At 57.7% G+C, this 24,208-nt stretch overlaps 3 protein-coding genes across 7 annotated transcripts in view; 1 reads left to right on the forward strand and 2 right to left on the reverse strand.

The window, feature by feature from the left end:
- The window catches only part of Axin1 (axin 1), a 38,476-nt gene extending 20,658 nt beyond the window's left edge, over window positions 1-17,818 (forward strand). For 3 of the 5 annotated variants that reach the window (XM_026385460.2, XM_026385462.2, XM_026385463.2), the window contains exons 3-11: window positions 1,024-1,164; window positions 3,597-3,693; window positions 7,480-7,617; window positions 10,568-11,091; window positions 11,509-11,679; window positions 13,271-13,513; window positions 15,001-15,108; window positions 16,394-16,561; window positions 17,132-17,818. In XM_026385460.2, coding sequence (XP_026241245.2) covers window positions 1,024-1,164; window positions 3,597-3,693; window positions 7,480-7,617; window positions 10,568-11,091; window positions 11,509-11,679; window positions 13,271-13,513; window positions 15,001-15,108; window positions 16,394-16,561; window positions 17,132-17,258 — 1,717 coding nt within the window. In that variant the 3' untranslated portion in view covers window positions 17,259-17,818. The remainder of the gene's footprint in view (window positions 1-1,023; window positions 1,165-3,596; window positions 3,694-7,479; window positions 7,618-10,567; window positions 11,092-11,508; window positions 11,680-13,270; window positions 13,514-15,000; window positions 15,109-16,393; window positions 16,562-17,131) is intronic. The other 2 variants (XM_026385461.2, XM_077802556.1) reach the window with 2 other exon arrangements.
- Window positions 17,819-18,099: 281 nt separating this feature from the next.
- On the reverse strand, window positions 18,100-20,971 carry Pdia2 (protein disulfide isomerase family A member 2). Its single transcript, XM_026385614.2, has 11 exons — window positions 20,761-20,971; window positions 19,972-20,178; window positions 19,770-19,903; window positions 19,556-19,693; window positions 19,373-19,489; window positions 19,176-19,301; window positions 18,910-19,107; window positions 18,693-18,813; window positions 18,439-18,620; window positions 18,259-18,357; window positions 18,100-18,144 (listed from the first exon to the last, which is right to left on the reverse strand). Exons 1-11 carry the CDS (start codon window positions 20,969-20,971, stop codon window positions 18,100-18,102), a joined length of 1,578 nt encoding a protein of 525 aa, XP_026241399.1.
- A 184-nt stretch (window positions 20,972-21,155) lies between these two features.
- Window positions 21,156-23,085, reverse strand: Arhgdig (Rho GDP dissociation inhibitor gamma). Its single transcript, XM_026385570.1, has 6 exons — window positions 22,978-23,085; window positions 22,101-22,280; window positions 21,935-22,018; window positions 21,693-21,769; window positions 21,549-21,612; window positions 21,156-21,469 (listed from the first exon to the last, which is right to left on the reverse strand). The coding sequence occupies exons 1-6, from the start codon at window positions 23,048-23,050 to the stop codon at window positions 21,270-21,272; spliced, it is 678 nt and encodes a 225-aa protein (XP_026241355.1). The 5' UTR covers window positions 23,051-23,085; the 3' UTR covers window positions 21,156-21,269.
- Window positions 23,086-24,208: the final 1,123 nt, after the last annotated feature.

A 24,208-nucleotide genomic window follows, 5' to 3' on the forward strand; every position in this document is an offset into this window, starting at 1 on the left:
TGAGAACCAGTGCAGTTGTCCAGGAGTTTAGAAGGAAAGCAGGTGGCTGGCACCCCCCTGGCTTTCTTTCCTTCCTCCCATCTGAGTGTCCCTCCTCTCTCCCTCCTCCTCTGACCACGTTGCTCACTACACAGGGAAGCCTGATCTCCACTGGGTTGTCTGCACTTGCCTCCTTGTCATCTTGTAGAAGAGCTCTCATGTATATGGAAGGCACTTCTGTTGGGTGGGTTGGGAGGCCGTGTCAGAGACAGGTATGTGGAAGGCTTGATCCTGCTGGAGTGGCCAGGTGGTGTTGACAGGAGAGAGTGGAGGCAGGGTGGGGGCCTGCAGTGGGGACTTCTCTCTCTCACTTGAGCTTTTCTTTTTGACTAAATGAATGTTTATAGAAAGTTACCAAAGTTTGATATTCTTAGTGGCAGTAGCTATACCTAAAAATAGTTGAGCACTTAACCTGGGAAAGTGGCAACAATGGTGTCATTGGGAATAGCTCATCTTGATACTCAGTAAAGAATGTGGTCCTGAAGGTTGGCACCTGTGGGGCTGCTCATGTCAGGGAGGGAGACTGACCCTGCATGCTGGAAGGCAGACCAGTGTCCTGGTTGCTTATGATCAACCCAGTTTGAGGCTGCTGAGGCCTGCCCTTCCCAGCCCATTGTTTCCTGCTCTGGAAATGCCCCAACCAGTGGACCTGGAGGCCAGGTGGGCTTTGTAGCCAATAGCATGGATGAAGGGCCAGCTCTATGCTCCTTCCATTTCTAGTTACCTGCATAGAAACCAAGCTCATGTGAGCATCTGTGCCTACTGAGACATCTTCCCAAAGCAGGGACAGGTGGAATGGTGCCCAGGCCTGGGCCCACTCATAGGGACTGGGGAGGGAGGGAGGGACACTAGCCTTCTCTGGTCTATTTTTCTTCCTAAACTGTTGACACTTCTAATTCGTATAGTAAGATATTCAGATAATTCTGGGGATGTGGACTTAAAGGGCACTACAGGCTGCCACTCATGTCCCCTCCTTGTTTGCAGGTATGGACCCTGGCGGGAGCCAGTGCACTCCTACTACGTCAGCTCCGGCTGCGCCCTGGCCCCCGCCGCCAGTGCCAACGACAGTGAGCAGCAAAGCCTGTCCAGCGATGCTGACACCCTGTCCCTCACAGACAGCAGTGTGTAAGTTGCACCCACACAGTGTGCTGCAGCCTAGCTTCAGGCTGCTGGCTCTGGGCTCTGCCCTGGCCTGGGTTTGGGCTTTGTCTCTAGTTGCCCCAAGTTGGCCTAGTGTAGCCAGGCACAGGTGGGCTACGCTGTGGGTGGCACCCCTAGAAACCTAGCTCAGGCTAGGACCCAAGTACACCATGCCTGAAGCTGCCTGGAGCCTTGACAGAGGAAGGTCCAGGGTTATGTGGAGGCAGACTGAAGGTTCTGTTTTCTCCTTAGCTGTGTAATCTGGTGTCTCAGTTGAAAGGTAGGCACAGACCAGCAGGCAGAGGAGCCTGCTGCAGAGTAGGAGTGCAGTCTCTGGGAGGCTGTGTGGCTGCAGAGACACCTCCTTGTTGACACTGCTCTGTACACCCTTGGTGTGGTATAGAATATTGTGTCAGGCGAGCTCTCCTGGGAGCTGTCAGTCTAGGGTGGCAGGGTGATGCAGCTTCAGGTGCTGAGCCCAGTTCCCCATGGTAAGGGGTGATCAGGTGAGCAGTCTGCCCACTGTGCCACAGCTTCATCTGAGCTTCTGCGTCTCCTGCTATCACAGTAAAGTCAGAAGCACATCCCTGCATTGTCACACTTCTGGGGAACCTGTGGGATGGGAATGTCCTGTGACTGTCCTCATCTCAGTGGTATGGGCCAGAGCTTAGACCCACAGCACGTTAGGAACAAGACAGATCAAAATTTATTTGTTGAAAAAATTGATAATAGTCAAAATTGGTGAAAACAATTAGTATTATAACATGATATTACCTAGAAAAAGCATATTTTCTTAAATTTGCAAATTTCCTTATTTGGAAAAAAAAAAAAGAAAGAGACCAGATAAGAGCTATTCGGTGGATGCCCCATTTAACCTGGGGAGTGGTTTGAAGTCTCACCTTGGTCCCCCATGGATCTCACAGTGGCCAGCTTCCGGTCTGTTGCCATTTGCCCTCTCCCCACCAGGGATTGCTGGGGAGTGGGAGGGTGCTGAAGCCTGGGAACACCTGGCTTCCCTCCAGAAGCATCAAATATGGGAGAGTACCTGTGGTGTTGAGCCCAGTAGCCAGCCCTCACCCAGGAGTGCTCTTTCCAGGTGTCCCTCATCCCAGGTGTCCTATATAAAAAAAACACTCACCTGTCCAGACCCAAAGACTGACCTGAGAGACACAAGGTATAGCAAAAAGCGAGGCTTTACTGACGGTCTTGAGAGATCGGGTGTCTAGAGGAGGAGACTCCCCCCCTGGGGGGGGCAGTTATAACCAGCATTTTATTCCCTGGAGTGCAAGGTCCCTACTCTGGTTCCCCATTTGCTGAGTATTATGGGGTGCACGGTCTTCCTGTAGCCTAGGTGTTTCTGTCTCCTGTTGGGTTATTTAAAGAAATGTACTTTAATTGCACCCACCTCCCCTGTTCTCTGGTGGTGGGAAAATCCCCTTGGACTGAGTGCACTTTGATCCTCTGCCCAGGCGCAGAGAGGCTCAGGGTCCTTGCTCACACACCTTTATTCTGTCCTCTTGGAGACGAGCCCGAGACCTTTCTGTGGTCAGAGTATTTAACAGGCCATCCCATCCAGTGTGGAGGGGCACCTACCCAGTCCTTCCTGTCACCAAAGACTGGTGGCAAGAGGAATGTGTGGCACTCCAGCATCTCAGTTGTCCTGTCTCCCGACTCTGGGGCTCCTTTGCATCATGCTGGCTCCAGCTGCTGCTGTGCCCAAGAAGCTTTGTAGCAGTGGGAAGTGTGCTTGGCAATGTGCAGGTGCTGAATCTGGTGGCTGTCCCATTCGAAGAGAGCCCTGCGGCTAGCTACCCTCATCCTGTAGTCCCAGAAGACCCTTGAGTGCCACTCAGATCTGTCTCTGCACTGGCCTGGAGGAGACAGTCCACAGTGCTGTGGAGGTCCAGCATTCAGCAGTCTTGGGGCATCTCAGCTGCTCCTTCTGTAGCCCTCACATGTTGTGGTCCGTTTGGCAGCCCCTTGCAGGCACATCATGGCCCTGGCCTAGGGACAAAGCAGGGTCTGCAGATGTTTCGGTGAAGAGCCAAGCCAGCAGTCACTAACTGAAGCTTTGCAACCACACACTGTCACCTATTCTAACCCTACCCTTCAGAAATCAGCTTCGAGCTGTAAAGCAAGCAAAGCTGAATTTTGTTGAAATGCTCAGTAAATACTAGCTGGAGGAACATACTGTGGCTAAGCTCCTGGGCTTTGCTATCATGTATGAATGTGTGTGTTATGCAAGTCTGTATGTGTGAGAGTACATCCATGCCTATGAGCATGCTTGTGCTGTCCTGTGTACGTAAGCACGTGGACTGCTGCACTCTGGTGGTTGTCGCCACCATCACTGATTGACTGGTGCTCTTTGGAGCCTTGTTTCCCCTGTGAGTTAACAGCTGCCATTTTTCTCTGCACAGGGATGGAGTCCCCCCATACCGGACCCGTAAGCAGCACCGTAGGGAGATGCAAGAGAGCATCCAAGTCAACGGGAGGGTACCTCTACCTCACATTCCTGTAAGTACAAGCCCCACCATGCTCCCTGTTCTCACTCAGAGTGGGGCCACAGGGGCAGACAAGCCGGAGAGGCAGGTGCCTGACTTCTTGGAGGCTCAGTCCCCTCCAGGCACCTGCTCTGACCTGGATGACTCTGGAGCAGCAGTGTTGCAAGCACCGTTTGCCTGAGCCCCAGGCTGGGGGCTGCACAGCTGTGCATGGTGGCAGGACCTGTCCTACACTTGGCTTCATGGTACTCTTTTCCTGTTGCTGTGAGCAAGATGCCCACTCGAGGGAGAGCAACTTGAAGCTTTCTTCATGACATGGAGCCCAGCTCTGGCCTTCTGCAGCCCCCTGACAGTTTCTGTGAAAGCTGGCACTGCTGTGCTCCAGGAGAACTCTGAGAATCAGCTTTTTTGAGGCTGAACAGTAGGCATCTCTGCTCAGACACCTTGACCACAAGGCTGCCTGAGCTTTGCCTCCTGGACCAAGTCACAGCGGCTCCTCAAGTGCTGGCAGCTACGAGCATTCACAGCCAATCTCCATTGGCAGAGTACCCTTGTCTGCAAATGGAGCAGTTGGCTTTCCTTACTCTGGCATACTGATGTTGAGCAGAAAGATGCTTTAGGGGAGATGAGGGAAGCTAGTGGTTGCACGTTGCCCCCGGGCTCTACAGTGGTGAAGGGGGAACCGAGCAGGTGTTCAGGAGTCTCACACATATTCAGGCTGCACTTCTTAGTTGTGTCTTTTAGCTTTGGGGGCAGAACCTTTAATTTCCAAATTAGGAAACCATGCTCTTGGTTGAGAAGAGAGATGCTTGCTTATTCTTTCTTCTGGGAGAAGAATGGGTGGGTAGCTGTGTTGTCTCCCTGCTGTCCACTTATAAAATCAGAGAATGCTGTAGGCTTTGTGTGTGCAGTGGTGTGTGTGTGCATCTGCACATGTCCTCAGGTGCCTGCCACTCATGCGTCTGGAGCAGCCTGGGCCTCAGCAGAGCAGACAGCCTGTTCCCAGCCAGGCCTCTCTGCAGGATATGTGTTTCTCAGCTCCTGTGCATAGCAGGAACACAGATGTGCTTAGGAGGTATCTACACTCAGACCAGGGCCCAAGTAGAGACCTGGAAGAGGAAAGGCGGCAAGAATAAGGGGGACATACCCTGTACTCAGGACTGGTGTGCCCCTGACCCCACCAGCACAGCAGCAGTCTAGGCATCAAGTCAGTGAAAGTAAATTACGGTTCATGAGTCCACACCAGCGTGATGGGAGTGGGTACCTCACAACACCCCCTGTGCATGGGGAGGACCTCTCAAGCCAGTGCTGGACCTGGCCAGAGGGGCCCTGTGAACACAGGGGAGTGAGATCGGCCAGAAGTTGCAGTGCCAGTGCAAGGTGAGGGCCTTCTGCACAGCAGTCAACCTCTGATTTTCAGAAGCCAAGCATTCTGGACACTAGGGGAGACTAAGGCCAAGGAGGCTTCAGGCGTGTTAGAAGGAAGGGAGGTCCTTGTGGCAGGAAATTTCAGCAAGACCAGGGTGTAGGGGACAGTGGGCAGCTGAGCCCTCTTGGATGCTCTCTCTGCCATTCGTGCCGCCTTGCTGAACCTTGACGATAAAAACTGTTTGATTGAGTGGGTGAGTTAAACATAAAATAGGAAGTGTTAAAAAAGCCTGAAGAGCACATTGGTGAGCTGGGTCCAGGCTTGAAGTACTCCTTCCAATGCAGCAGAGAAGGGCTAGAGGCTAGTCACTGGGAGCCTGTTCTGGGTGGGGAACACAGATCCCAGGTTCCCGATAATCACAGGAACTCAGGAAGACAGAACTGAGGAGGCGTGGGTGTTGGTAGGCCCAGAGCCCTGCCCTTTCCTCAACCCCACAGCCCTTGTGCTTGGGCCCTTTGCTGCAAGGTAGGGTGTGCTGCATCTTGCGGGAAGCAATGGTGTGAGGTTCCATCCATGAGCTCCTCCTTCAAGGACAGCTCTGGAGTAGATACCTCTTTCCTGTTGGGACCTGTCAGTCAGGGTGTGGCTGGCAACAGGTGGGTCTGGTCCCCTAGACAGTACCAACTTGGAATGGGGTGTCACCATGTGCTGCCCAGGAGCCTGTGCGCTCCCTTTCACTAGAGGAGCAATCTGCAGAGGCAGGGAGTCCAAGAATCTGGCTCAGGGCTTGCAGTAGGTGGGCCAACCAGGACCTGTGGCCTCCTGTTGGAACTGCAAACACCGTGTACCTGTCTGGGGGTCTGTTTTGTTCAGAAAGTGCCTTGTTCTGAGCCCAGCATGTCATGTTTCTCAGCCTTTGCTTGGGTTTCTTTCTCCCCTATACTACTTGGTCTCTCCTCTGGTCTTGTAGGTGAGACATGGGTATGCACGTCAGGGCTGTGCAGTGTCTGCTGCTGGGAGGGCAGGGGGGAAAGCACAGGCGACGCAGCCCCCTGCCCACATCTTCCCCACTTGGCCTTGAGCCACCATGACTAGAGGCCAGATTCTGCATGACCTCAGAGGGACAGCCATCTGCTGGCTGTCCTCAGGCCACCTCCCTTGTCCACCAGAGCCCCTCTCTGCTCCTAGCTTAGGAGGAGCTGGGTCCTTTCCAGCTTAGACCTTGGTGGCTTGAATTAGGTGTGGGTGTGAGTAGCGCTGGGAATGGAATCCAGGGCCTCACCCATGCTAGAAAAGCACATCACTGAGCTACATCCCCAGCCCTTTTTATTTTATTTTTGAGACAGGCTTTTGACAAGTTGTCCAGGCTGGCCTTGAACTTGCAGTCCTACTGCGCCATACTGGCTTGGAGTTTTAAATACGTTTTGTCACAGGGACATCATGGGATGGGTAAGATTGGCCTGAGCCCTATGTGACAGGAGTGCCTTTGCAGGGTCAGGCTGCTGCGTCCACAGCTGTCCTGTGCTCAGAGGTGGCATTTCCTTGCTTTTGCTCAGTGCACTCAAGCTAGTGCAGATGGATCTGTGGAGCGTGCAGGTTACTGGCCAGGCCAGCAGCTGTACGGTCGTGCAGGCCTACTGATGATCTTGCGGCTGTTTTAAGGTTCAAAATTATTTTAAGGTAAAGCCTCCCCAAAAGTTAAAAGCACTGTCACTATAAAACATTTCAGATTTACCTTCTTTTAGAAAGGAAAAATTCTGGGCTGGGATGTAGCTCAGTGGCAAAGCGTCTGCCTTGCATTCGCAAAGCCCTGGGTTCGACCCCCAGTTCCAAAAAAGACAAAAAAAAAAAAGAACCCCACCAAGAAAGGAAAATTTCTTGAATTCCAGAGCTCTCCCTGTGCTCTGAGTTTTGTGCCTCCCATGCTTAAGCAGACCCCTGTGTCCACACTGATCCATGCACACTCGGGTATGGCACTACTGGCAGGCCTGTCATGGGTCCCTGCCAGACAGAGGCCCTGAAGGTGCCCTGGCACCACATACCCACCTTGGGCCTGCTGGCAGCCATGCCACATGGGTTATCTTTAGCCTCTCGTCCTTGGTGGCCTTGTGCACTGAGCCTTTGCATGCTCCCCTGGTGTCATGCCCTCAGTGCTTTCATGAGCACAGGCTGCAGGTGCTCGGCACAGGGCGCAGTGCTGGGTTCAGAGTGCTACAACCTGCTCATTCAGCCTCCAAGTCTGTCGTCCCTGGAGTCCCTACCTCTGGGCTGAGTGCAGATAAGGGCAGGGGCAATGGGAAAGTGTGCTGGAGTAAGAGGGAAAAAGAGCACTTGCTGTAGACAGAAACTGTCCTCAGCACACATGCTGCTGACCACAGAGGCAGAGGCCTCTGTGTGGGGCATGCTGCCTATGCCCATGTCTTCCTGCAGCGTACCTACCGAATGCCAAAGGAGATCCGCGTGGAGCCACACAAGTTTGCTGAGGAACTTATCCACCGCCTGGAGGCTGTCCAGCGCACGAGGGAGGCTGAGGAGAAGCTGGAGGAGCGGCTGAAGCGTGTGCGGATGGTGAGTGGGCTGTGCTCAGAGCTGCATCTGCACTGCCGTGTGTTCCCCGACTCGGATCCTTGAGGTCAGCCCAACCCCTGCTCCTCCTGGCACCGTGCTCCTCTGACCCTCTTGTCTGGCACTCTGCACCCTAGCAGCACCTTCTCACTCTCACAGGCCTAGGGGGCCATGTGGCCCTGTACTGGGAGGAGACCCTCAGGCTCCCAGCACCTGACAGACCAACCGGGTGGTGGGCCATGCAGCCCTTTGTGCTCTGCCCCATTGGTGGCCTGGGCCACCTGAGGCAGATAGCCAGTGCTGCAGACTCTTCATTCTGGCCTTCTCCTTCCTGTCAAGACCACCACGTGGGACTCACACCCTGGGCTTCTCTGTGCCACTCATAGAAAGGCCTCCTCTGCTCTCCTTGCAGTGTTTGGTGACCATAAATACTTTGAAAATGCCGGCATTCCTATTTATATGAGTTTCCATACCTGAAGTTCAAACTGTGATGTCTCTCTAAGGAATTATTTCTCCACCACTCCCTTGATGTCCTTATTTAACCTGTGGGCTCAGCCCCCCCAGGCCCTAACACCCCCAGCAGGCTTGCCTTCTCATTTCGCTCACTCACACTGCCCAGGTGAGCACACAGAAGAGCCAGCAGTGCTGGTCTGGGGACAAGTGATTGGGCAGATGCTCCTCATGTAGTATAGTAGGGAACAGACCTGGTTCCCTTGCCACTGAGACCAGCAGCAGTCGCCTTCCCCCCACCCCCACCCCGGGCAGCAGAGCATGAGTGTGAGAAGGTGCTGGTGGGGACTTCCCATATGCTAGTTAGCTCACCCTCTCCACATCCCTGGGGATGACTCAGTGGTTCCCCAAAGTTCAAGAATCTGCCTGAGGCCACCTGCCAGCAGCAGTGTACAGGCCTCACTGCCAGGAGGTTCTGGCAGACAGGAGTGAGATGCTGTCAGGTGAGCTGCTATTCACAGGAGCAGCTCTCTTGTCTGGACACTCTTTGATGTGGCCCAGGAGCCATGTCGCAGCTGGCATCTGGTGGCACTGATGGTGCTAAGTGTGCACACACTGGGCCAGCCCTCTGGGGGTGCCAGTGGAAGCCTCATTGGGTAGTTGAAGAGGAATGTACATAGCTTTGTCCCCAAACCCAAATATTTGGAGCAGCCTTAGCATGCAATCGGAGCTTCCAGTGGTGAGCCCTGGGTTTCTGTTGTGACCTTGTCAGTGTTTCAGTGTACATAGCAGTGTCTCAGACTTCATCCTCTGCTATGAGAATGGCCCTGGGCACATCACAGCTAGCTCTAGAAATGTGCTCAGGGCAGACCGGGAGAGTGCCACACTGAGCTCACACAGTGGGGCTGCTCAGCTACCTCAGCCCTGCCCACCCCCCAACTGGCCAGATGGGGTGGCTCTGCCCTAGGCAGGAGGACAGTGTGTACCAGCTCAGCAGGGCCTGGCCAGCTGCCCCATGGGAGCAGAACTACCTTCTCTGACTCAGAAAGAAGCATGTGTCTCCCTGATACCAACTGGGGGTGGGGGGTTCTGTAGGTAGATTCTTCCAGCTCAGGCTCCCCTCAAGCCATCACTGCCATGGGCTGCCTCCACTTCTGGGGATGGTACCTCTGCCAAGCAGTCCACAGTGATCCCAGTCTGCCCCATGCACTGTTCTCATTATGATGTAGATGGTAGTCCCTTTTATGAAGGAATAGTCTCATATCTTTAAAATGTATTTATAACCATATTATTAAAATAATTTTTTTAAATTTTTTTTAAAGAGAGAGAGAGAGAATTTTTTTGATATTTATTTTTTAGTTTTCGCAGACACAACATCTTTGTTTGTATGTGGTGCTGAGGATCGAACCCGGGCCGCACACATGCCAGGGGAGCGCGCTACCACTTGAGCCACATCCCCAGCCCTAAAATAAATTATTATCACTATAAAATTTTGAAAATAAAATAAAAACACCAAGAAGATAGTGAAACCATTAGCTGCAGTTAAATTAATCTAGTGTTCCAAACCCAACCAGGGTGGTGGGTGTGGCCCAGAGGTCAAGCTCTTGCCAGCATATTTGAGGACCTGGGTCTAGTCCCCAGCACCCACGATGAATAGACCCCAAGTTGGATCCTGCAGATGCAGAACCATTAGGACCACCTGACTGTCCTCAGGCATCTGGCCTTCCCCTCTTTCCTGCTGCCTTAGGAATAGTGGCATTGCCAGTCCAGAGAAACCCTTAGCTAAGAGCTGTCCCCCAGAGTTCCCAAGCCCCATAGGCAGACAGCATCCACTAGCTACGCTCTGTCCCACAGGTCCCACAGGTGCCAATCTACCAGCCACCCTGCATGTGCCTCAGCAGCTCTGGTACACGGGTCCTAACTGCTTCGATGCTTTTACATTTGTGAGGAATTTGGTGTTCAGTATCTTGAAATGTGTTTGTATTAAAGTGGGTTGTAAGTGGGTGCAGTGGCCGCCACGCCTGTGGTCCCAGCTGCAGGTTGTAAGTGGGTGCACTCCTGTGGTCCCAGCTGCAGGTTGTAAGTGGGTATAGTAGTGCGTGTCTGTAATCCCAGCTGCTCAGGAGCTGTCGTAGGACATATGTATGGCAGTAAAATTAAGGAATGGAAAAAAACAATAAAAAAAAAATTCTTTATTGAGAAACTTAGGAAAACTAAGTCCAGGAAGAGTTTTGTCAGTGGCTCCCCTCGGTGCTTATCCTCTTGCCACTGCCCTCAGCCTGCAGAATGGAGTCCGCAGGGTCCAAGGAGGCTCCAGGGCCCTTGAAGGCTTGAGCACGTGGTGTCCTGGAATTGGACATCTCTTCCTGGCTTGACCACATCCTGAGGGGGGACAGTGTCTCTTGACCTCTGAATCACACTTGCCAGTCCTTGCTCTCATTTGGTGCTCCGATGTGAGGTTTCTGGGTGCAACTGGTGCTGAAGGTGCTGCCTGTCCCCACAGGAGGAAGAAGGTGAGGAAGGAGACCTCCCCTCTGGGCCCCCGGGGCTGAATCACAAGCTGCCTCCTGCCCCAGCCTGGCACCACTTCCCACCCCGCTATGTGGATGTGGGCTGTGGCGGGCTGCGGGATGCCCATGAGGAGAACCCCGAAAGCATCCTGGACGAGCATGTGCAGCGGGTCATGAGGACACCTGGCTGCCAGTCCCCTGGGCCTGGCCACCGCTCCCCCGACAGTGGGCACATGGCAAAGATGGTGACATTGGGGGGTGCAGCTTTGGGCCATGGGAAGCACATGCCCAGGTCCGGGATGAAGCTGGATGTGGCTGGCCTGCACCACCACAGGCACGTTCATCACCACCTGCACCACGGCACATCCAGGCCCAAGGAGCAGCTGGAGGCCGAGGCTTCTCGCAGAGCCCAGAGCAGCTTCACATGGGGCCCAGAGCCTCACGGTCACGCAACCAAGTCCCGTGGTTGCTCAGAGAATACAGGCGCTATCCCCAACACTTGTGACCTGGCCTGTGGGTGAGTTCTGCACCACTGGCTGCTTTGGGAATGGCGGGGTCCTTGTCCTGTACATGATGGCGAGTGGCCAGCAGCAGGGCCAGGGTGCCAGGCTATCCCTGTGGAGGCCCGAGCTTCCCTAGAAAGTCATAGGAAACCTGGGCAGGAGCCAGGTGGGGTCCAGGCACAGGGTCAGGGTCTGGGTAAGGAGGGTCTGCTTGGCCCTGAGATAGGAACTGGAGGTGAGGGCTGCAGTCCACCATGTTTCTCCTGGTGGGTTGTGGGTGACCAGTATAGCTTCCCGTGGTGTGCTCAGGCAGCAGCAGACTGTTGTAGAGGTAGCCACCTTGCAGTGGGCACAGTGCCCTTCTGTGGAGTGTCAGGGGCTCAGAAGGTCATGGACAAGGTCAGGGCAACCCCCAGGTCTTGCTCTCACAGGGGAAAGGCAGGCGCAGCTTCCAAAAGGAGCTCCAAGAAGGTGGACCCTGGGAAGAGTGGCAGCACCGAGGTGCCGGGTCCTGCCGAGGACGCAGAGAAGAACCAGAAGATCATGCAGTGGATCATCGAGGGGGAGAAGGAGATCAGCAGGCACAGGAAGGCTGGCCATGGGTGAGTGCCCACAGCGCCGGCCCCCTCCCCAGAGCTAGCCAGCAGCCTCTCCCAGGGCACAGGAGCCCTCCTGCTCTGTGGAGGTTATTCCTGGCTTTGGGCCATAAGCCCTCCCCCAGAGGGGGCCAGCTCAGGACAGGAAAGCCAGCAGCCGTGGGAGATGCCATCTGCTCTCACTTGCTTGTTCCCAGCCTTGAGGACAGAGGCTGCTCTGGGGTGGTGTGGAGTGAGGGCCCCAGGGCCAGCACCACTCCCCTGTATCATCCCATGTCCCTTGTGTGTCCAATGCCACAGAGAGGTGTCAGCCCATACCTGGCCAGCACAGACCACCCTCTTGAGGACTTGGAGAGAGTAATGGGAGCCCTATCTGCCAGTGGGGCTTGGGATTGTCAGGGGAGGCAACTGTCCACCCCCTTTATTTGTTTGGGGCCACAGAGCCTGTCCCCAGGGTTTCAGGGAGCCCTGTCCAGCTCGGGCTAGGGTGTGGGCGGGCTTGTGGTTTCTCTCCAATGGTTTTTACAAAGGATGGTGGGCTGTGTCCCAAACATTTCCCCAAGAAAGGCAGTTTTTGTGGTTGAAGAGATAGTGTGCTTGGATAGCCCTTGGGGTAGGGGGGCTACCTTTAGTGTGGGCTGCTCCTGGCGAGTGCCATGGAGGCAGGTGAGCTAGGGCTGGGTGCCCTGGCCCTGTCTTGAGGGAGGTGCCCCTGCCTGAGGGGACAGCCCTCTCTGATGTCTCCCCCGTGGCCCAGAGACTGCTGTGTCTCTGCTGACTGTTCAAGGGTTCATTGGTGGGGTGTTGTGGATGGAGAACACATTCCCAGGGCACAGTGAAGGGAAGGCTGTGATTGTTAAATGGGAAAATCAGGGAAAACTACATGCGTACCTTCAGGCCAGCTATGTTATGTGCTTTTAGTGGGTAAGGGGATGTGTATGTACTGAGAGTGGCTATTTATAAATTAGGGTATTGTGAATTATTTAGTTTTTCTTTTAATTTCCTGTATATTCCAGGTTTTCCACCATGGACATTTTTTTTTTTTTTTTTTTTTGGTGGTGCTAAGGGTTGAACCCAAGGCCTTACGTATGCTAAACAAGTGCTCTACCACTGAGCTATATGTGCCCAGTCCTGAAAACTTATTTTTATTTTTACTCTTTAAATTTTTGGTACTGGGGATTAAACCCAGGGTTTTAACCACTGGGCTATATCCCCCAACCCTCTTTTTATTTTTATTTTTTTGAGACAGGGTCTCTGTAAGTTGCTTAGGGCCTTGCTAATTTGGTGACTGGACTCAAATTTGCCATCCTCTTGCCTCTGTCTCCTGAGCAGCTGGAATTTCAGGCATGCACCATAAATAATTTCTTTTTAATTAACAATAGTATGTATAGTATATGGTGTATGGTTTTAAAGAGTTTGCATATATTGTATATGGTTCACATCTCAGTAAAGCTGCTAAAAATGAAGTTGAAAAACCCACGAGACAGGAATGTACCTGCTGAGTGCTAGGAGCTCACCAGCCCCTGAAGCTGGCTTCAAGCCTCAGCTGCTCCCGCCCAGTGCACTGGGACTGCCATGCTTGTCCTTGCTCCCCAAGGTCTTCGGGAGCGAGGAAGCAGCAGGTTCACGAGAGCTCCAGGCCCTTGTCCGTCGAGCGCCCTGGGGCTGTGCACCCCTGGGTGAGTGCCCAGCTCCGCAATGCTGTACAGCCCTCACATCTCTTCATTCAAGACCCCACGATGCCTCCCAACCCGGCCCCCAACCCCTTGACCCAGCTGGAGGAGGCCCGCAGGCGTCTGGAAGAGGAGGAGAGAGCCAGCAAGCTGCCCTCCAAGCAGAGGTGGGTGCAGGCACTTGATCAGACAGCCTGCTGCCCCTCTGCTGAGGCTGCAGGTGGCCCTGCTGTGGGTCTAGGTGGGATACCGGATGTCGCCACTGCCCCTGGGGGAGGAGAGCCGGCGTGTTCTCTGGCACCTGTTCTGGTGGAGGCCACAGATCCCCAACTCAGCAGGGACAGGTGACCGTCAGCCGCTGGGTAATCTGGGCTCTCTGGTGGGCAGGACTGCAGCCAGCACTGAGGCCCAAGCGCCACACCTGCTGCCTGCCCCTTGAGGCAGCATCTCCCCTCTAGGGCAGCAGCATTTTCTCTCCAGGCGAGAATGCGCTTCTGACCCTTTGGCTGGAATTCCCAGTGGGTCAGGTCTCTGTGATACGTATAGATGTGTCCCTCACCAGGTCCTGGGCCATGGTCACAGAGGCCCCCGTTTCCCTGAGAAGTTACTGGCCCTTCACTGAGCATCTCGGGTCCTCCCAGCTGTGGGGCTGCCCTATTCTGGGCTGCCTAGAGGATAAGGCTGGGTTCAGCAGGCTTCCAGCCCATCTGCTACACTGGTGTCAGGTGACACTGCCCTGCCACAGACCTGTAACAGGCTCTGAGCCTGCACCCACTTCAGAGCCAGGTTGACAGTCACCTGAACCGAAGGGGCAGCCACATTGCTGTTAGCCTTCTTCACTCCTCCTCTTTGTAGAGACGTTCCCTCTTGGTGCTGAGATCCTATGCATGTCTGGTTGGAGCCTGCCCTAGTCTGGGTGGGGTGCTCTGGGAAGACACCTGCTGTGGTTTTCTCCTGACCTGGGACATCAGCTAATCCGCAGGAGCTGCCTCTGCTGTGCATTTTGGGGTGCAGTTCCCATGCCATGGTTCCATCTGGTGGCTCCAGCAACTCCAGGTTTAGGGAGAATTATCTGTCTGTCCAGGGGATGGGCTTTTTGCAAGCAGCTAGATATACGGAACAAAGCAGAGAAGGACGTGGCCTTGGGCCTTGTGAGCCCTGCCCAGGCTGGTCAGGGTGGAAATCGTTCTCAGGGCAGTTCAGCAGCCTATCCAGACATGGGGCCCTGCAGAAGGGCACTGTGACCCCAGGACAGGTCTCCCTCATAGGACCAGGGATCCCCCAGGGGCTCCAGATTGCGGAGTAGGGCCCCTGTGCTTCAGGGGAGGCTGCAGGTGGACTCTGCAGCACAGAGGGTCGTCCCTAAGGATGAAGCATAGCTTTAACTCCCAGATCAGTGCTCCCAAGTCATGTCTCAACTCAGAACTCAGAAACCTGGGGCTGTGCACCCCTGGGTGAGTGCCCAGCTCTACAATGCTGTCCAGCCCCCGCATCTCTTCAAACGTGGTGCTCCAGACCCAACAGTCAGGCGCCCTGGTATGGAGTCCCCTCCACCTCCCACAAGCACATTCCCCTCCCCTTGCCCTTGCCCTTGGCCTTCTGTCTAGCAGCGCTGGCCGTGGTCCCCTCCCCAGTGACGTGGGTTGTTCTCTAGGTATGTGCAGGCGGTTATGCAGCGGGGACGCACCTGCGTCAGGCCAGCGTGCACACCTGTGCTGAGCGTGGTGCCAGCCGTGTCGGACTTGGAGCTCTCCGAGACAGAGTACGTGTGCCTGTAGGGTCCTCCACTGCCACCTACCCCAGCCAGTCTGGCACACCCCTGCCAGGTCGAGCAGCTGTTCTGGGCATGAGTCCAGGCACCATGTCTGAGGCAGTTCTGGAGAAGGGGGCACCAGCTCCCACCTTTCCTCCCATCCCTGTCTAGGAAGTCACTGCTGCCCTGTGGAGACAGGCCTGAAGGCTAGGGTGCGTCTGGGCCCGTGGCCTGTCCACACAGGCACTACCTCCTACTTTGTGCTTGCCTGTGCCCAGGCTGGGGTGCGTGGGGTCGCAGCCATGTCCCTTGAAATGGTACCAGGGGCTTTAGACAGGGCTCACTTGGTGTGGTTCATGGACAGTGTGACTGGCCAGAGCCAGGAATAGGACCTGCCCTGCTGCACATGGACATGGCCGACCTCCCCCTTCCTGGTTCCTGCTCCAGGCAGGCGTAGGGGGCTCACCCCAAAGAGGGGCGTAAGGATGGGATCCACTGTGTAAACAAGGGACTGCAGAGCCCCCGCTCCAGAGCACTCCTCACCTGCTCCTCCTGTCCCTGGAGAAGCATGTCCATTGGGGTGGCACTTCTCTAATGGCCTCCGTGAGCTCTGAGAGTACAGTACTGAGGGAAGGTCTAGAAACACAGGTGCCTGGGAGCTTGGTGTGCAAAAGAGTTACACTGCCAAGGTGGCCCGTTCACCTGGGGGCAGGGAGACAAGTGCCCGTTGTTGCCTTCCTGCCATGAGATTGGCTCTGGAAGCTACTGGTGTGCCCAGCTCAGGGACCCGAGGCCAGGCCCTGTTGTGCCTGAGCAGCTTCTGGGAGCACAAGGTCGTGACCTGCCTTCCCAGATCTAGCAGCCGTGTGGCACCTGCCAGGAAAGGGCCCACCTCCTGGGCAGGATGTTGTATTGGCCTCATCGGCCCTGAGGTTTAGCCAGCTGTAGCCAGTGGAAACTTTTGCTTTGAGGTCTGATTGCCCTGTCCTGGCCCTTCGGATATTTCAAGAGCTTCAGAACTTAGGTATTAGTTGGGTACTAGGGAGTGGCCACCTGGTTGTGGGGACAGCAAGTGCTCTGCCTGGCTACAGCAAGAAGCCGCGTGCCTACTTCATGTGGCGGGTGGGCACTACCTCCCACCAGGCAGCAGGACCTGTCCTGGTAGGCCACTGAGGACTGGCCAGGGTGACTTCCATGTGGGCAGGGTCTTTGCAGGTGTGGAGCTGCTGAGCGAGAGCCCCAGCTGCCCTGAGCAGGCACCAGCAGGCCCAGTAGCTGCTACTCTCTCCTGCAGGACGAGGGCGCAGCGGAGGGCGGGCAGCGGAAGTGCCCAGCCCTGCGACAGCATCGTTGTGGCCTACTACTTCTGCGGGGAGCCCATTCCCTACCGGACCCTGGTGCGGGGCCGCACAGTCACCCTGGGCCAGTTCAAGGACTTGCTGACCAAGAAGGGCAGCTACAGGTAAGAAGAGAATCTGGGGCCTTAGTGAGGTGCCGCTGTGCAGGAAGAGCTGCTTTCCCACCTCCTCCTGCCCTCATCTGCACCCTCAGCCTGCACCTCGTCAGCACTCCCAGTCCTGGGTGTTGCCTGCTGCTCCATCCTGGGCAGGTGGGGGAGTGGGTAGCATCAGGTCTGTGTCTAAAGGTGGGGGAACAGGCCCAAACAGGTCGGTGTATGTGCTGGGCTGACCTGGGCTCTAGCCTCACAATTCAGCTCCTCCTGCTGAGGCCTCCAGATCCCTGAGAAGGGCAGAGGGTGGAGAGGGCCCTGAAGGCCAACCTCAGAGTCGGGTGGAGGCTGCCAGGTCAGTCTCTGTCACCGAGTGGCTACGGGAAGAGCCCAGCTCTCCACGCCCGCCTGCTCCTCATCACAGCACCTGGGCCAGACCAGGGCTCCCAGGGGCTCTGGACACTTCCCAGCAGGCAGGGAGCTGGAAGCACCACAGTGGTCACTGCACCATATGGCCGCAGGTGGACGCAACTTGTGGGCTCTGGGAGAAACCCCTCTCACTGGCTGCGGCCCCATCCCCAGGTACTACTTCAAGAAGGTGAGCGACGAGTTCGACTGCGGGGTGGTGTTTGAGGAGGTTCGAGAGGACGCGGCTGTCCTGCCCATCTTTGAGGAGAAGATCATTGGCAAGGTGGAGAAGGTGGACTGACATGAGGCTAGCATAGCACAGCTTCGGAGCCTGGGGTCGCGGGGAGTACCCAGCAGTGCCCTTGGTACCTCAGAGCAGTCCCAAGGCTGGTCTGTCCTGCCCAGGAGAGGGAGGCCCACCATAGCAATAGCAGAGTCCCCGAGCCAGGCTACCTGCCTGGAGCTGCAGGAGACCCCAGCAGCCCCTGCTGCCCACCTCGCAACCCGCAGGCCTCACTGGTCCCGAACGCCAGTGTCACTGCTCCCCCTGGACTTGCCCCGGCACCCGGTCAGGCCCAGGCTGGGTGCAGGGGCCCCTGCAGATTGTACTTGTCACTGAGTGCCTTCAACATGCCCTCTCTCGCCTGTCACTGTGTGAATCCCGCAATGAGCACTGTGGGGCCTGTCTCTGGCTGCCAGCTCAGCGGGTGGGGACCCTCCTTTCTAAGGGCCCATGTAAATATGTACATTTCTCAGGCCAGGGCCAGCAGGGGGCTGACCCAGCCGTTTTCCATGCAATGACTTGTACAATGATCTTTTCAAGGTACTTGGATAGTAATGAAATAAAAGTTTTTGGAGCTGCCTTGGCTGTGGAGTGACTGATTACAGCTGATGGGCCCAGCTGAGCCCTGCCATCCTCAGACCCATCAGTGAAGGTCATGGTGGAGGGGGGCACTGCAGGCAATGGCTGCAGAAAGGCCCCACATGGTGCAGCGGGCCCAGGAGGCTGAGGCTGGCCACGGCCGTGCTGCCAGCCTTGCCAGGAACCACACACTCAGTCCAGGAGCAAAGCTCTTTATTCACGGAGCACAGCTTCTCCAGCCAGGATCACCTGCCACTTGCAGTTGGCAGTGATGTGGTGGCTACAGCTCCTCCCGGGGCCCCACACTGGAATTGGCTAGTGGCTCCTAGAAAGGGTCACAGAGGCCCAGCTGAGCTCTGCCCTCAGCCCACCCCAAGTCCTGTCAGCCCCGCCTGGAGGTGACCTGCCCAGGGCTTAGAACCCTGGATGGGGTGCATACCTGGAAGGGGGCTGTGGGTGCCTCTGCTGGCAGCTCACCCCCACTGTCCAGGAACTTGGAAAAGCTCTCCAGGTCCCTGTTGCCCTTGTATTCCATCATCTGGGGAAGAATGGGAAGCTAAAGGCCTGCCTCAGCCCGGAGCCAGGTCTGGCTGCCCCAGCCCCAGCCCTAGTTCCTCACCTTCCGATCCCGCCCTGCGGGGAAGTACAGGAGCCTGGGGAAGCCAGACACAGTGAAGGCCTCCAGCTCATTAGCCGTAGCGTCCAGCTCAGCAATGATGATGTCTTCGTGGTCCCTGTACTTCTCAGCTAGTGCCTCCCAGGCCGGGGCCATCTCCTTGCAGTGGCTGCACCATGGGGCATCTGTGAGGTATCATACTTGGTTAGCTGGGTCCCCGCATACCCACCCACCCACCCACCAGCCTCAGTACTCACAGAACTTGACAAAGACATTCTTGGTTTCGTCGAAAGCCACCTGCTCAAAATTCTTGCCCACAAGGGTCTTGACGGGCCGCTGGTCCCAGTCAGGGGGGACCTCTTGGCTTAGCAGGTAGGGCTGTGGGCCAGGCCAGGAGCTCTGGTGTTGTGTGGGGAAGGACCCCAGGAGTGGCTGTGCCCTCCCTGCCCCACCCTGTGGCGCTAGCCAGCTCACCTTGAGTTTCCCACTGAAGACCATCTGGCAGAAGGCTGCCACGGAGGCTGAGGTGATAGGCCCCCCTCCAGGGGGTGCATACTTCTTAGTGGTCTCAATGTTAACCAAGCGCAGGGTGGGGGCCTCCTCAGCCTTGAGACCAAAGTACTGCAGTACGTGGTCATTGCTGGCATCCACGTCCACCACCACAAACAGCACCTGCCAGCAGAGAGTCCAAGCTGGGCATCTTGCCACCATGTCACCCCTTCCTCCTGGTCCCCCAGTACCTGCCCCCTGAGCGGGGGAGCCGCCTCCCGGAAGCCCTCCAGGAGCTCCCTATGTGAAGCCAGCGTCTGGTTGACAAACAGCAGCAGGTGGTTGAGGATCCTGGCGCTGAAGATCCTCCGGGAGGTCTGTGGAATGGTTTCCTGTGACTCCCAGGGCCCATCCAGCCAGCTCTGCACCCTCAGGCAGCTGAGCTTACCTGGTTGCTGTACTCCGTCACCAGGAGCATGCTGTGTGTAATGAGGAAGCGGGACAGGTCCCCCAGGTCCAGACCCAGCTCCTCGTCCACTGGGAAGTCAGCCCGTCCTTCATCGAACTAGACACCAGGAGGGTCACCTAGGGCCATAGCCCTAGCCCTGACCCCTGCCTCAGCACAACTCACCTTCTTGAAGAGGACCACAGTGTCCTTGGTGAGGCCAAACTTCTGAAACAGCTTTGGCTGGTCAGTGAAGCCAAACGTCATGTCCAGGGCATCACGGGCCAGGGCCAGGAAGGTGGCCACATCCTCATCCTCCAAGTCCTACAGGCCCAGCTCTTGTGAGGCTGGCAGGTACCACTACTGCTGCCCCCGTGGCCTGGCCCCCAGCCCAGCCTACCTGGAAGAAGCCGATGACAACCACGTCCCCGGCATCCATCAGTGCCTGTGCACCCTCTTCATCCTCCAGCCGGGTGGCACTGGACCCCACCCGCCGCTTTAGCCACTCAACGATGCCCTTGGCCTCTCGGGGGCCTGTGGAGTGTGCCCTCAGTCTATGCAGGCCCGAGCCCACCCCACCCCAGGCTGTGCCTACCCCACACCTGTGTACTCCTCGGGGTGCGTCCGATTCCCATCACGGAAGAACTTGAGCGTGGGGTACCCTGTCACACCAAACTCCTCCGTCAGCTCCTGCTCCGCAGGCCCATCCACCTTGGCTAGCGTGGCCGTGACCGACTCAGCTGCTAGCAAGGCAGCCGCCTTGCTGTATTCAGGGGCCAGCGCCTTGCAGTGCCCACACCACGGGGCAACTGGGGGATGAGGCCATGAGTGCCAGGCCTGCACGGCCACAGCCCCTCCCTGCAGATCCCGAGGGAGCAGGGGTGTGCTGTGCACACTCTCCTTAGGCCCCACCCAAGCCTGGGCCATGGCAGGGCTGAGATCAGGAGTCAGATTCTCCAGGCCCCCAAGCTTGGGGCACAAGGGACAACAAGGTGTGGCTGGGGTTCCTGGGACACACATGGCTGCCTCCTGAGGCTGCCGTGAGGACGGATTTGACATTTATTTATTAGGGTGTCCACAGACCCAGATCCCCATGCTTTTGTAGAGAGCCTGCAGAAAGACCCACACCAGCAGCTTGGAGAAGTGGCCATGGGGCAGGACGTCAGCCCGAGGGCACTGATGGCCAAACAGGGTGTTCTCATGTCCCCTGGGCCTCCCCGCATAACCACCAGCCCTCCACACTCCATCCCAGAGCTCCCTGCCCTAGGGTGCTCCTAGGAAGCTGGAGTGCTGGGCACAGTGCCTCTGGGAAGATCCCCCAGTCCACAGGGCTGGGGCTGGAGACCCTGGGTAGTCCCTGTGGCCCCCCACCCACTGGCCCAAACACTCACAGAACTCCACTAGCAGGGCTGGGTACTCCTGCAGGGCCAGGCCCAGGGTGTGGTGGTCCAACACCAAGACCCCATCCTCCTTGGGGACCTCCTCCCCAGGGGTATCCTCCAGGAGATCCTCTGAGGGTCTCTCAGGTCCCTGTCCCTGTCCCTGTAGGCCTGAGGCCCCCAGCAGGAACAGCAGCAGCACAGGCAGAAGCTGGCCGTCCATGGCAGTGCCGGGCCCCGGAGGCTGGGGTAGATAAGGGGACTGGGGACCAAGCAGCAATCGCCACGTAGCACCTGGGCCCTTTCTCAGGGACGATAAAGCTTGAGAGCACCCCCTTGAGGGAGGGGGAGGCAGAAAGAGGCCACACGGAGGGCAGCGAGACGACATTTAATGGGGCATGGCGCCAGGCGGGATGCAGGGCGGAGAGAGGGCAGGGTCTGGTCACTGACCAGGGGCCAGGGAAAGCTTGGGGTCCCTTGCAGCAGTGGACAGAGGTGGGAACAAGGGCCAGAGCCAGGATTCAGCCCTTCCAGTCCTGGCAGACGCGGAGGCCCCACTCCCAGGACAGGTGGGCTGTCTTGTCGTCGTCTGTGAAAAGGGACCTGACAACGTAGGGGCCCCGCACCAGTGCGCCCCTCGGAGCCTCCTCCACTGGAGTCACGAACTCGTACTCCTGAGCCCTGGGGCCATAACTGCCTACCATGTAGACAGCCCTGTCCACTGAGAGAGGGACAGGATGTCAGGGCTGCCCTCCACCTGCCCCACCTTACCCCCACCCGGCCCTCCACACTGCCCTCACCGCGCAGGCCCCTGCGGAAGGTGTGGTGCACACACTTGAGGCCACTGACGATGTCCTTGTTGACCTGTGGGACAGACGGCGTTAAAGGTTCCTCTGGGGCCAGGGCACTGGCCGGCCGGTGCCCCCCACCGCAGCTGCCCTCACCTTGAAGGTAACCTTCACCTGGTAATCAACACCCTCCTTCAGGACGAACGCCTGGCTTTTCAGCGCAGCCAGGTCCCCTGGGAGGGAAATGGCAGGTAAGCTCTAACTCCAGGGCAGGAGCCCCACGTGGGGTGTGGTGCCCTCAGGGTTTCAGGATGGGCCCTGGGACTTGGGATGGGGCACAGGGGTCCTAAGAGGTCTCTGCTCCAGAGACAAATGGTGGCGGTCTGCAGAGGCATTACCTGTGAGGTCCATGGTGATGGGCCCTGGAGCTTGCTCCGAAATCAGCGTCAGCCTGGTCACCTGCACGTTAGGCAGGCTGGGATCTGAGGAGGAGCAATGTCCATAGCATGCCCTGCTGCTCCCCACCCAGGCACAGCCCTCTAGGCCCAGGTTCCAAGCCCATACCCACTACAGGTGGCAGAGTTCCCAGCAGTGCTCTCTTGTACTGGGTGAGGCTCTCGTCCTCAGGGTCCAGCTGCCGGATCTCCAGGGCGCTCTTCTTCCCAGGTGCCTGATACTCTGGCACAGCGTCGTCCAGTGCCTCCTCCAGTGGTGTTGGCCCCCCATCCTTGTCAGCCAGGAGAACTGGGAGTTGGAGAAGGCATATGAGGTGCTGCCCCCAGCTGACCCTGGCACTGGAGCACCCGGCTGGAGCACCCCCACCTGGCCAGCTGTGCCTCCCACTGCCCAAAGGACTAGGAAGGAGGCAGGTGGTGGAGCTCAGAGGGAGGGTGAACCAGGGAGAGCAGTGAGAGGGCTCCCAGGGCATAGGCAGCATCCCACCTGCCTCTCCCACAAGAGCCCTGGTGGCTGGCGGAGGCTCCCAAGGCACCTGGTCAAGGGGCATCCTTGGGGCGCCAACTTGCTTCTGGCCAGATGTCCATTCAGGGGCCCTCCCTGACTATGAGGCCAAACGTGGAGGAATGATGACCCCAAGTGGAGAATCACGGGGCTGGGACTACTGCTAGAGTGGTGGCCCCGGGGCCCTCCAGGGGTCCCTACCTCTGGGCCCTTCCCATAATGCTCTAGCCCCCACCCATGGAGCCTCCAGACTAGGGTTCTCTGGAGCCCCAGCCCCACCTAGGGGAGAGACCCGTGCCTCCCTGACTTCACACGCGCGCGACCCTGAGCTTCCTTCCCCTTGCTGGTAGCTGGGAATCAAGCCCCCACCCCCGCTGGAGTCAGGCCGGGGCAACGCCAGGAGGTCCCCACGCGCCCCCAAAGTTGCCGCCGGGAAGGCCCACCGCCCACGTGGCCGCCACCCGACCGGCCAGCCGCTCACCTCGGGCGCAAAGCGCCAGCCGGAGCAGTTCCAGCAGCTGCGCCCCCAGCTCGCACGCGTCCAGGCCCAGCATGGTGGCGCGCGGCCCGACGCGGAGCCGCCGCCCGGCTCGGCTCAGCCCCGGCGCGACTGCGGTGAGCTCATCCCGGCCGGGAGCGCCCCCCGCGCCCAGCGCCGCGCCCGCGCCGCGCGCCCCCAGCCGCTCCGCGGACCCCGCGCAGCCCGCAGAGACGCGCGTGTCGCCCGCACGGCGCCGGCACCCGGCCGTCCCCGCCGCCGCCGCCGCGGCCCGCCCCGCCCTGCGGCGCCCGCAGGAGCCGGGGTCTCCCCGGAGCCCTCGGGCGGGGCTGGGGAAGTGCAGCAGGTGCGTTCCCCTCCCCCCTGTGTCCCCCGGCTCTCATTAGCTGCAGGCGGCCAGGCCACACCTGGGCCCAGCAGCCCTCCGCCGCCCCTCCCCTCCGCCCCCGCGCAGCGTCTGGGCGGCGGGGGACTCCCGGGGCCACCTAACTTGGGGCGGGGGCTGGCACGCAGCCTAAGGGGACCTCGGCAGGCTGGTCTGAGCACCCTGAAGCTCAGTCTAGGCCACAAACACTAAAGGATGTGCCCACAGGGCTGGTTTTTATCTGTAGGGGCCTGGGGACCCAGATAATTCCGGAGGTCCTGCCCTCTGGGAGAGAACCATGAAGAAAATAGAAGGCGAGATGAGGGGAAAGCCAGGGTTTCTTGACACCTGAGAGCTGTGGATGGGTGTTGGGGGTCAGCCAGGGCAGGTGAGGGATGAGCAGACCCTCGGCAGGAGACAGACCAAAGGCTGGGTCTGAATAAAGGGGGTTGCCCAACACCAGATTGAGCCCCCTTTCTTAGACACCTCTACCCCATCCCCATTTCTGGGGACACCCAGGAATCAGACCAGAGCCCCACTGTCTGAGCAAGAGGCCAGCCCTCTGTGCACTCTGGCTGGGTCTTCACCTGGCCAGTCTTTCCAAAACAGAATCCTGCAAAGGGGCCCTGGAGACCCACCCCTGCTGCCCTTTTCTGAAGGACTGGAAGTATTAGGTCACTTGTCTCCAGGGGACAGCTCCAGCTCCTGGTGGCCTATAGCATCCAGATGTTCACTCAGTCTCAAAGCCAGCCTGACACACACCCCACCCTGTCCCCCGCCCACAAACAGTGTGTATGGGAGTGGGGAATGGGTGACCTGGGATCTAAGAGGAAGAGTTCCTGCCTATGA

This window comes from Urocitellus parryii, chromosome 9, assembly GCF_045843805.1.
Source record: "Urocitellus parryii isolate mUroPar1 chromosome 9, mUroPar1.hap1, whole genome shotgun sequence".
Taxonomy (NCBI): domain Eukaryota; kingdom Metazoa; phylum Chordata; class Mammalia; order Rodentia; family Sciuridae; genus Urocitellus; species Urocitellus parryii.

Excerpts from the sequence above, each read along its gene's own strand:
- Arhgdig (XM_026385570.1), bottom strand. The coding sequence starts at position 23,050 with ATGCTGGGCCTGGACGCGTGCGAGCTGGGGGCGCAGCTGCTGGAACTG. Across the intron at positions 22,019-22,100 it reads AACTCTGCCACCTGTAGTGG|ATCCCAGCCTGCCTAACGTG; the intron begins GTATGGGCTTGG and ends GCTCCTCCTCAG. Across the intron at positions 21,770-21,934 it reads CATCACCATGGACCTCACAG|GGGACCTGGCTGCGCTGAAA; the intron begins GTAATGCCTCTG and ends TTTCCCTCCCAG.
- Pdia2 (XM_026385614.2), bottom strand. The coding sequence starts at position 20,971 with ATGGACGGCCAGCTTCTGCCTGTGCTGCTGCTGTTCCTGCTGGGGGCC. Across the intron at positions 19,302-19,372 it reads TGACGGAGTACAGCAACCAG|ACCTCCCGGAGGATCTTCAG; the intron begins GTAAGCTCAGCT and ends ACCATTCCACAG. Across the intron at positions 18,814-18,909 it reads TCTTCAGTGGGAAACTCAAG|CCCTACCTGCTAAGCCAAGA; the intron begins GTGAGCTGGCTA and ends CCTGGCCCACAG.